General features: G+C 42.0%; 1 protein-coding gene across 1 annotated transcript; it reads right to left on the bottom strand.

Moving 5' to 3' along the window:
* Positions 1 to 359: 359 nt before the first annotated feature.
* Positions 360 to 4,200, bottom strand: FZD10 (frizzled class receptor 10). Its single transcript, XM_068157424.1, has one exon. It carries the CDS (start codon positions 2,974 to 2,976, stop codon positions 1,222 to 1,224), a length of 1,755 nt encoding a protein of 584 aa, XP_068013525.1. The 5' UTR covers positions 2,977 to 4,200; the 3' UTR covers positions 360 to 1,221.
* Between the last annotated feature and the right edge of the window lie 8,141 nt (positions 4,201 to 12,341).

Below are 12,341 nucleotides of genomic sequence, written 5' to 3' on the forward strand. Positions count from 1 at the left end.
TTTTTAGCAAATAATTGAGAAAACGAGTTTATTAACCACAAAGCACATCAGAGGAAGTTTAGAACACACAAAATTATCAAACTAAAGAACATATTTTATTTTTTAATAAAATAGTGGAGCATGAAAAATAATCGTATATTACAAATATATACAGCACAAAACTGTGCACCCCCCCAGCACAGTAAAGAGCATCGCTCTATACAAAGCTTCCCTTTGCAGAATCTAGTGCTTCTTGATCTATTCATAGTGAGAATTTGTTTAACAATAGAAAGAGTCAATAAGCCCTTTGGGTCTCTTTGAATTGACACCACCACCATCCCCCCTCCTCCTCCTCCCCCTCCCCCCCCCCCTCCCCCGTTTTTTTTTTTTTTTGCACAAATCAGTCCAAACGTGTATAACATTGGCTTGATTTCCATTAAAAAGCCACAAAATGTAACACTAAAGGGTTTCTGAGGACTAGACCTCTTAGTTCTTTTGTTAAGAGATTTCTTTTGTTGTCTTTATGTACAGCAAAATACTTGTTTCTCTTTTCATGTCATGGTAAGAAAAAAAAAATGTATTGCACATTATTCTTATTCACAAAGTTTGTGTCTGGTGCAGGAAGTTTCTCTTTTAGTGAAAGAATATTGGTGAGCATTATAGATTGAACCTATTTTTAGGCACTCCAAACCCCCTAGACTGAGATGAGTTGTAAGGGATTTCTCTCTTTTTTATTTTCAAGCCAGCCCGCAGCGGCTGTCACAGCAGAGACTGAGGACAGGCCTCCTTGGGACCTTACTTTCCTAAAGAGACAATGCTCACTTGGGCACTTTTACAATCAAATCATTGCTCCATAGAACTTGACTATACCTTGTTACTTAGAAACCTGCAGGAAACCCAGCTCAGCTATATGAAAAAAAAAAAAGTTAAATAAGGTATTTGGGTCTGTTTGCTTGGGTTTTAAATAAATCTGAGGACTGGATGAAGTACCTAACTACAAATTAGTAACAGAAGGGAGTGTTTTAATTCAATGTTTCTTTCACTGAAAACCTTTCCCTAAGTACATTTACCTTCAGTTTTTCACCAGGTCCTGAATTCAGCATGAAACTTTGTTGTTGTTGCCTTGTGATATTAAACTGTTCTGACAAAGAAAAAAAAGCACCATTTATATTCTAATTTCTGACTGCTACTGTGGACATTTTAAAGTCTGTAAGGTCAGACAAAGTCCCTCCTGAAACCTGGTCACACACAAGTGGGTGGTTGCAATGTCGACTCATATTTTGCAAGGTGAGTTTTCTGTGGATGTTGAGGTTTTTTGTAGATTCCACTAGTAATAACGCTTGCAGGTTTTCTCCTACTTCTCTTCTTTAATCTTCGACTACAAACGTTTTGCCAGGACTGAAGAGTCTTGGAAGTCCAGATCCACATACCACTAGTAATGCCCACAACTAACAACATAAAAATTTTGACCATAAAAATTTCTACTGCTGGAATAGAGTTATTCATCATGCAGTCTAAATTTTTAGTCTGATTGTTCATCTTGCATTTCTGTTGAGTCGCCACTATTTTCCAATAATCCATATTAAGTCTTTCATAAAAGTAGCAAGCTATCACACAAGTTGCAGGCACTGTGTACAAGACTGAGAAGACACCGATCCTGACCATAAGCTTCTCCAACTTGTCAGTGTTTTCTCCACCTGTTTTCATTACCCGCCTGATATGGAAAAGGGCCACAAACCCAGAAAGAATAAAAGAAGTGCCAATAATTAGGTAACAAGCCAAAGGAACCAGTACAAACCCGGTCAAGGCATTCACATCCATGCTTCCAACATAGCACAACCCTGTCAGCTCATCTCCAGCCACCCTTCTCATAACTAGGATCATTATGGTCTTCACAGCTGGAATAGCCCATGCTGCCAAATGGAAGTAGCTACTGTTTGCTTCAATTGCTTCATGCCCCCACTTTTTCCCAGCTGCTAGAAACCAAGTTAAAGTCAAGATTACCCACCATAAGGAACTTGCCATACCAAAGTAATACAGAACCAAGAATACAATGGTGCAGCCAGTACTCTCCAGTCCTTCCTGGATGACATAGAGTTGGCCGCTGTCCCTATCACAGGCAATATTTTCAGCACCTGAAAAGAGGCGAATAATGTACCCCACCGAGTAGACACAGTAGCACATTGAGAGGAAGATAATGGGCCTCTCAGGGTATTTGAAACGCTGGGGATCTATCAGAAATGTGAGTACAGTAAACGCACTGGAGAAGAAGCACAGAATGGACCAGATGGCAATCCAAATGACAGCAAACTGTTTGTCATCCTTGCTCCAGTAAACATCAACCCCTGGAGTGCAGAGCGGTGCACAGGAAGCACTCTTTTCCACATGGTGGAACTTGCCAGGATTTTCACAGGAGGTTCTGCTGAGGCTGTCCTTATGCTGCTGCAGATCGTGGCCACTGCTGGGCCGCTGTGGACGAAACATGGGTGGCAGCATGCTGGATCCTCTGGGCGGCTCATCTGATCCATTGTTGGGGGCTTCCATGCACAGGTAATTGGGGTCGTTCTTGTTGGGCAGTTTGCTGCAGTCTAAGGAATCTGGCCATTTAAAATTGAACTGCTCCATAATAGGAGAGCACTTCAGCCTGGCCTGCTCACACATAACCCTGCAGGCTGGGATCGGTGTAGAAACCTGCTCTGTGCACATCGGAGCATAGAGGGAGCAAAGGAAAAATTTCAGATGGCTGTGGCACCCATACTCCACCAAGGGGGCAAACTCGTGCAGCTGAATGGCAGCTTCCCTTTGGTTCTCATGTCCCATCAGGTTCGGCATCCTCGTCATGTTGTACCCTATATCCTTGCACATGGGGATTTCTATCGGCTGGCATCTCCCGTCACCGGGCCGGTCAACGTCGATGGAGCTTATCCCGCTGCAGAAGCAAGTCAGCCAGCAAAGCACCAGCAGACTCCTGAACAAGTTCCTCACCGTCGACCCCATCGCGGCGGCCGTAGCGGCGCGGGCAGCCCCAGGCGTGCGGCCGGCGCGCGGCTCTCCCCCGTCCCTCCCTCCCTGCCCGCCTCCCGCCGGGGCCGTGCGGGGAGGGAAGCGGCGGGAGTCACTTCAGCGGCCGCACGGCTCCTGCCAGGGCCAACATCGCCCCCGATGCTGGGGAGGGAGCCGGGCAGCTGGAGCTGCCGGTGCAGGGCTCAGCATAGCCCGGGCCGCGCCGCTCCGCACTGGCCCCACCGGGAACGCCGGGGGGTGGGCGTGCGAGCAGCGCCGCAAACGGACGGGGAAAGAGAAAGTACCTCCAGTCTGCAGATGCGCACAACTTACTGCGGGGAGCCCGGCAACTTTCTTTTCCCCGGGCTTCCACTTTTGCGATCCGTCTTTCCACCAGCGTTCCTCCTCCGTCTCTTCCTCCTCCCCGCTGCTGCCTCCTCGGAGCACAGGCAGAGCGGTGCCGGGATACTTTGGGTCTGGGCAGATCCAGGCGATCACCGCTTCAACTTGCACATGTCCCTGGCGGCTTTTTGGTGCAGCGGGATTCTCCAGGGATTCTCCTCTCCCTAGAACGGGTCACAGCTCCGTACTTTCTTGCCGAGAGGTGGGGATTGGCTTATCGGAGTGCAGAATAAAGGAGGAGGAGGAGGAAGTATCTAAGCCATTGAAGAGGGGGGTAGGAAAAAACTCTGCCCCCCTCCCCTTCTCGCCGCCCTCTGCTCTGGGTCTGCAATAGGTCGGCTCTGCGCTGTGCAGAGCGGGGCTGGCTCGTGTGCGCGGGGTCTGTGCCTGCTCCGCTCCCCCCCGTCTCAGCAGAAACTCCAAGGGCTGGATGGAGCAGCTGGGGTTTTTAGGGGGCGGTTGAATCCAAGGATAAAATAATAATAAAAAACAAAACAAACCAACAAAACCTGTGCAGGATCCGCCCTGCATACGACATCCACTTTGCATGAGAAAGGTGAAGCCGACACGGTGATTACTTTCCAATCACTCGGAACGCCTTGAAACCTCCTTAAGGACCCCTACAGGTTTTCCTTGATCAGCACAGATTAGAAAAAGCCCCATTTGTTTCTCTCTTCTTGTCTTTCCTTCCTTTCTCCTTTCCCTCCCGTTGCCCTCCCTTGAAAGTTTAACAAGATCTTTTCTCTAGAAGGCGTCAGCCTACCCTCCCTCAACCAGGTAGGAAACCAGGGAGAGCGAGTGTCTCAGACTTCGTGTCTCCTGATCAGAGGGCTGAAGGTGGTGCCTCTTTGCCTGCCTTTATTAGGGGGGGGAGGGGGGGAGCGGGGGGGTAGGGGGAGGCAATACTTAAGCAGGGAGGATGTGGGGAGGAGGATGCATTTTATGGTAAGTGCTGTAAACTCGTCGCTGCCAGGGTCATAAAATGTGGTTGCTTTCAGCCTGGAATCTCAGCTGTTTTCAAATGTCGTGCTTTGTCTCGAATACCTAAATGAACAGGACAGGCTGGGTCGCTGAAATAGTACCTGATTACGGTTTCAATCATGATATGACTTTACTCGAAAACCAGCTTTTTTTTTCCCTCTTCTTCTCTTCCCCTCCCCCCTCTTCCCTTAAATAAGAAACCCTAAGAAGACTAGAGCCATACCCTTGGGAAAGTGACTTCATCTGCTGTAGAAAAGATACTTGCAGAGTTTGGAGATGGAGATCACTCTAAAGTGAGCTGTGCTTACTTTGTAAGTTAAGCTTTGAGATGTATTTTGCTATTGGTCTATCAGAGTAAGAAAGAAGTTAAATCCCAAGCCAAGCTACAATTCACAGGTCTACAGACTGAAGAGGAGCACTGTGATCAGAAGTCAAAAGATTAGCTCCACTTCACACACACCACACACACACCCCGGCTGAGCTTGGTTTTAGCAAACATATTAATGAAGAATGAAAATATCTCTTTCTCTTTACTCGTGCTCACCCACACAAACCGAGCTCCTCTCCATTAGTGCTTGTTTCTTATCAAAATGAACACGGATTCTCCTGGAAACTACCAAATCCCACAGGGTCAGAGTTAATACCCCACCAGGCTCTAGAAAGGAAACTGTTGGCTTCCTCAATTGTGATAAGGGTGAAATGGATCCAAGCAAGGACAACAAACCAGGACTAATGTTTGTCTTTGAAAACCCTGAAGATGTTGATAGGTTTTGCCTAGAAGTAAAAAGCCATCATAAAGATGTTTTAAAACAGTAGTGGCTTTTCAGTGGATCGAGGAGATTAAGCTTACAGAGTATTGGTCTTAGGGACCTGACCTTTCCTTGGGAACTTGAAGATTCCTTAGGGAATGTTACAAAAGCAGGCAGTGTTATGCGCAAACCCTGCTTTATTTATTTTAGAGTGTCTGTATGTGTGTGAGAGAGTGTGTGTTGGGACATTTCCATTCTTCATTAATCTAAGCCTGTTTTCTTAGTATTTGTATGCACCCTGATTCCCCTTCTAGAGAGCTCAGTTGGGGGCAGTAGGGAAGTGTGGGGAAAGCTTTTACAAGGGACAAGTAAATTCTACTTTAAAAAGTAGAATTTAAATAATAATAATAATAAAACCCAGAATTTAAATAATGCCTAAGATGAACATATTCAATAGTTGAACAAAACAACTTGATTGTTTGGGAGCTTATTTTTTTGCCCCCCCCCCCCCCCCTTTTTTTTTCCCAACAAGTATTTTTGCAAAGCATATTATAGCATCTTTCACATTACAGTTAGACAGAAAAAATAAAGGCAAGAAATAAACCATGGCCTGTTTTCTTCTATGGCACTGAGAGCAACCTTTTTCTCCTAAAAGGCAAAAAGAAATGAAAGTGAGAGAAAAAGGGGAGGGGAACCCCCAACCTTTGTAGCTGTGTCTCTCTTAATTGATCTTTTATGTGCCAATTTAAATCAGCCTTGTTTTTCTAGCCACTATGTTAGCCAACGCATCCCACTTTAGATCATTTATTTTACTTTCTATATTTTTAAAGAGCTATCGAGGGTTATCTCCCATTCAACGAGCTTGAGTCAGTGAAACTAACAAATAGAACGTTATTATAGAAAAATGAGAGTGCTGAGAAATCAGCAACTGGAAGATACCTCTGTAACTAATAAATGAAAAGAGCCTTTTGATGGCTCTAGCTGAAAAGATATTTTATTTTATTTTTTTTTCCTCCTGTGTGTGGGATTTGAGATGTGTGATTCTATGGAGCAGCCAGGCACCCCTGCTGCTAGGCCCTGGCTAGTAGTTGGCCCCCCTCTGGCAAATGTTATGGAGAATTGGGAGGAATTTTATGGCTGTCTTTTCCCTCAGCTCTTTTTTCTTTTGTCTTCTTTGAAGAATGACTTTAGACATTTTATTTACATATTTAACCATGGATGAAAGAGGAAAAAGAAAGCATTTGGGCCGTTGTGGGAATAGTGATATGTTTAAATTAATGGAAATCTTATTAGGCTTCTAAAATTTTAAGCAAAAGATTTTTAATGAAACTTTATAATTAAACATGATTTCAAATAATGTGCCAACTCACAGGAAAAATACATTTCCCCCTCTAGCTATCCATCTCCCCACCTCCCAAAAATGTGCAGAGGAATCGTCTGTATCTTAAAGTCCAGCTCTTCTTCTGTCCTGTAAGCAGAAGATGAAAACCCCTGAATATTTAATAAGGCATGTCATAATTCAAACCATAACTAAATATTTTGTAGGTAAAGCAAACCACAAACAAGACAAGAAAAAAAAGACACCACCACCCCTCATCCCTGCGATGGCAAAGTTTAATGCTGTGTAATCTAGTGCGGTGCCTGTAATAAAATACTTTGATATGGGTAATGGTGAAAATCAAAGTTGCATCAATTCTGTGCATGTTCAAGTCAATGGAAATTACAGTGTGAGGCAAGGTTTTTCTGAAATGGGATTAAAGAAAACCCAAACAATCCATTTGAGATGAAATGTTCTGACACTCCAGCAGTAAAGAGAAGTGAAACTGTAGGCTTGTGGAGCTGAAGAGTTAATTAATATATTAAAGATTGTTAGTAAAAGACCCTAAAAGCACTTATGATTAACAGGAGTGTGCTTTGACAGAACAGGAGCTCACATTGACAATCTGATGTTTCAAAAGTCTGTAGCTATAATTGTTTTCCAGATGGTAGTATTTTTTGGCCAACTGTTTATTATACTAAGGATAGAGAGGAGTTTAACGTTAGTCCCATTCAATAATCCTGTCCTCATCTATATTTGTATGTATTCATTCAGACGGTTTTAAATTGCTTGCATCTGATGCATCTTTCATCCTTGTTACAAATTCTAACATATGTTTAAAAACAGCGTTAGCCATCCAGAAAACAGCAAATGAAGAAGGAAAAGATTGTGCATTTAAAGAAAAAGGAGAAAGCTGAGAACTGTTTTAGCCATTTTAGAAGCCTGCCTTTATTGCTAAATTCCCAGTAGCTATTCATACAATTAAATGGCATGCAGAAAAATGTTTACTTTTTAAACCAAATGAGCTATTTTTTCTTTTTTTCCTGGGCACAGAATCTTTGTAGGAGTTCTCCTCCAATATTTAAATAAACATGTCTGCCTAATAGGACAGGCACACTGAGAAATATTCCCAGGCAAGTGCGAATATTCACAATGCACAGAAGTTTTAATTACCTTAGAAAGCCACCACCTCCAACAGTTAAAAGAATTAAAAACAAAAACAAATCATAAATGGATGAGTGGGTTGTATAGTATTGCTCTAATACAATTTAGCTGGCTATTTTAAGGGCACTTCCCTTGAAATGTGGTTTGAAATATTACCAAAGGTTCGATGGGGTGCATTAGTGTGAATTGCAAATCAGAACATTTCTTTAATCCCCTTTTCATGGCCTGGCTTCGGATCAGTGGCATCTAAGGGACTCCCCACTGATTCTGGCTCAGGAGGAACCATTCACTCGGGCAGCTTCCCTCCTCTATTCCCACAGTCCAGAAAACAACACCACAGACAGACACCCTCCAACTAAATTAGATTAAACTCCTTCTCTTCCACAGCACATTAGCCTTTTCACTGCCCAAGATTCATTATTCAGCTACTCCTAATTTAAAGATGCAGTATTTTTCTCCTCCTAGGAACAAAAACAACAAACAAAACTAATGCCAAAGCAGAATAAAAAAAGATTCCTGGTCAGAAATAAACCAAATAATTCTAAAATTACATAAAGGTAGGAGAATTATCTTTTTTTTTCCACTTACACCCTAATTTTACAGGGATATTATCATTCTAAAACACAAGCCATAGCAGAAAGTTCTATAAAGGCTAAAACCAGGGAAGGACTGGCCTAGTGAAAAAGAAAATGCACACACGTTTCTTATATACGCCATTTGATAAACTTCCTTCACTGTTCTTTCTGCCTTCATTGTTTGCATATCTTGCAGCCAAATCTGGGCTCATAAGGGCATAAGCTTGATGGGAAATGTTGTGAAATTAGGCTTGCTTGTCAAGGTTGCAGGACAGACATACTAGATCCCTCCAAAAAAACTCAAACAAAATAAAAACCAAGAGTCAAGTAGCTATATGGCAGGTGTGAGGATTTAGTGTTTTAGAGACAGTATTTTTTTCCATTTATACTTGTTCACTGCTCGTGTCAGTGGTGGAAGAAGTGGCCTGTGGGCATTGATGTAAATGATAATTTCCTACTGTCTATAACTGCTGAAGTAGTTGTATCCCAGCTTCTCTACCCATCCTGTAATATTCAGAACAGACTGAGGACAGGCCACAAGTGAAGATTTTGAATATGCAATTAGGAATGGGAATGAGTTTGATCAGAGAGCTACCAGGGTAAGGAAACAGGACCTGGAGATCTCTATTGCTTTGACACGAATCTTTTCCATTTTCAACTCCAGGGCATAAAAGTCTCAAAGATGCCACAAAGCATCATTCTGTGTCCATACTCATGTCCTATTTTCCCTAAGTATTCTTTTTCCAGTATGTCCTAAGAAGTCTTTTTCCAGTATGTTAATTCTTAGTTTTGATAACTTTATAACACTTTCTACATTGGTGATGTTTAAACCTTTGTAAAGGTCACCAAACTTGTGTAGGTAGAAGGCAATAAATAGGACTGCAGGTTCTTTTGGTGTTTCCTTAACTGGCCAAATTAAAGAAATCATGAAGATGAGGGACTTAATCCAGAAAGAAACAAAATGGCTGAAGATCAGCCTAATTTCAGACTTCTATGCTTCTCAAACTTGGTATAATAATAATAAAAAACATCATAGAAGCTTTGACCTACAAAACTTGAAGAACCTCCCTTATTGAAAGTCAGTGACAGCTACACTCTGTAATGCTCTTACATGCTTTTTGCAGTATCCCTGTTCCATAAGAAGATGTCTTTTTCTGTCTCCAACTGCTCAGGAGAGGAGAGCTGGGATGCAATAGGCAAGTCCCTTCCCTTTATCCTCTATCTCCCAAAGACATTCATTATTCTGGTATTGTTTCTGTGGTCTTTTTCACTTCTGAAAACTAGTTTATATTTTTACAGTGCCAACTTCATAACACCTGTATGTTTGTCCCATACAAGAGGAAGAGAACAATTTCTGAGTTTTAGTAGTAGTCTCTAAACTGTCATGCAGGAAAAACTAATGCACTTGAGATGATTTTGTAGCTTGGGAGCGAGGCTAAAATTCCAGACCTTGCTATGTGAACCTTATTGTCTTTTCACCATCTCTACTTCTTCTGCTGTCTTAAAGTGATTTTTATTTGCATGATTTAAAGTTTCCATTTAAACCTTTACGAGTTCTTGGTCCAGTTTTTACCTAATTTAATATTAAATTCTTAGTAATCCGTGGAGGAGGGACAAAAGCATCTTGGAAGAGAGTTGAACAGTGATTTACAAACTAATGCAAGGGCCATCCTTCCCCAACTTCAGCTCCTGAGTGTGTTTCAACAGCTGCAATGCAGTAGCTTTCTGACATGTCCTCCCCTTGTCCTTGTATTTGTCACTTCCATATGTGAGCCAGAGAGGCCCAGGCCACCTCCTTTGCCCACTGCAGAGGATACCAGGATTCTTACTTGTTCATTAAGTAAATGGTAAAGAGCTCTCAGGCTCTTTTATCCAACAGACTTCCTTTATAGCACTGGGTGTTACATTGTACTGCTCTTCACAGTGAAGGTGGTGGCAGCCACAGTAACACCCTTTTCTGAAGTTCTGAATAAAGGTTTTCAAATCATTTTTTCAGAAGACATGTAAGAGGCATTTAGTGTCCTTCCACTAGACTGGTTTTCTTTGATTTATCACATTATCTCTTTGGGAGATTTTTACTCTAACATAGTTTTTGCTCTAAATATATATATATATAAAACTTTGGGGAAAAAAAATCAGTTTGGAAGGCAGCAATGTACCTGTTCTTGTGCTTGATATAGCCCACTGTAATAAAACATAGGCTTCCAGATCGGCCTTCTTAGCATGTAGAAAACAATCCTAGCATAAGTTGCCTTCTGGTCTCTAGTTCTCTTCACAAGAGCCCTTTAAAACTGACAATAATAGAGATCTGTGCAAGTATGAATTAATGCTTTTTAAGTCCTTGTGTGGTATTGTAGGTAAGTCTGTAGTCAATATAAGGAAAGCTAAAATGCGATATAAAATATGCATGCCAACCGGAAACTGCAAGGAGAAAGTGAGAAATAAAATTCTAGCATTAAAATTCAAACCCTTCTCCTAGATTAAGCTTTTTCTTTCTCAGATGTTTACCAACACCTGTCACTCACTGGACAGCACTCCAAAGCCAGGGTCTGAAAGGCACATATGGTGTGTGTGTGTGGTACATATAGAATTGTCTATTATGTCTCTTTGCAACAGTAGATTCTTTGTTGATAATGCCAAAATGGAGAGTATGCCCTGGTAACGGCACAGTAATTTAGTGCTGGACAGTTGCTAGTGTGCTGCCCAGTGTGTACTTCTTGTGAAGCAAAGTGAAGAAAGCAGAGTGTGCTACTGAAAGTCATTGAATGTCAATGTTAGGGAACCGGTTTTTACAGACAATCAAGGATTTATCCATCTGGGGCAGAGTGAATTCATGTGCACTCTGCATCCGTGGAGTACAGGTGTGTCTCCTGATTTCCTACTGCTTATTCCTGCCTTGCAAACTCAGTGCATCGCCTTTGGTGTATAGAACAAAAATCAGCTAGATTGGTTAAGATTGCTTAAAAAGAACCAGTATAAATGGGCAGCTGCCTGAGCTGTGCATCAGTGCAGTTCAGTGGAAGCAGTCATTGTCTTTCCAGTTACATAAGTCTTCAAAACTATAGTTGTTGTGGCCCATTTCTATTTTGGCATTGGCTGTCACTACAGTGGATTTGTCTCTGGTTTTCTCCTGCTCCGTGTTTTATGTAAATTCCTTTCTCAACTATGTTTTCCCTGGCCTTTCACCTCTGGTGTTACTATTCTTTAGAGTATGGGCAGAGAATTGAGGAGAAATACCGTGTAAATGATCTGCAGCCTAAATTTTATCCCCACCTATTCCCGAATAAATCAATAACTACTCGAATTTCACTAGTGCTAGAAGAAGTCTTCAGTAGTTTGGGCCAAAAGAAATTTGACTTCTATGATGCAGTTATGCTTATGTGATTGATCTGAACTAAAATCGAGTAATTCAGTTTCCCATATGTTTATGTATATGATAGCTATTTTCCACAGGTATTCATTGTTCCCCAATGTATTGAGGAAGTACCAATTACACAATAACTTTGTGTTTTACCCACTCTTACATGCTTCCCTGGGCACCTGCTTTAGGACACTGTCAGAGACAAGATATCCTGCTAGGTGGACTTTTGAGCTGACCTGCATTTCCCTTCTCCAGTCTTAGGTTCTTGGGTACCGTGAACGGGTGATGTGGATTTAATCACTGCGCTACGTTGCTCTTGGACTTTTTCCATCTGGCATTTTAAGGGTGTGATGCAATCACACATTCTCTCAAGCAAGCATGAAAAGTGAGAAATTTAAATTCCACTGTTTGGAATGCTATTTATTATTTCCAGATCACAAAAAAAAAAAAAAAAGAACAAAAAAAAAAGAGATGCTTTGATGCTTTGTGTATCTCACAGGCAAGAGGCACAAGAGAGTCTGATCCAAGTAGTTAAGGTAGGCATGATGTGGAATTTCACAAAATGAGCATAAAGGTCACATACAAAAATTGGTTCTGTCCAAAAGCCACAGCGGATGTGCTTGTAGTGTAGTCCTTCTCTCATTTGATGCACTAAAACCTAATTGTAGCTAGTTGGCAGAGTCTCTAATCTAGGATGTCAGACTGCAGGACAGGAGAGACCTTGTTGGGTTGTGTTTTGGGCCAGAGTGTCTGTCAGCTTTGTGAGCCCCATATTCACTCAGACTACGCCACAGTGCATCCTCACATCA

The sequence above is a fragment of the Melanerpes formicivorus genome, unplaced genomic scaffold (genome assembly GCF_026170545.1).
Source record: "Melanerpes formicivorus ecotype bairdi unplaced genomic scaffold, bMelFor1.0.p_v2 SCAF_36, whole genome shotgun sequence".
NCBI lineage: Eukaryota > Metazoa > Chordata > Aves > Piciformes > Picidae > Melanerpes > Melanerpes formicivorus.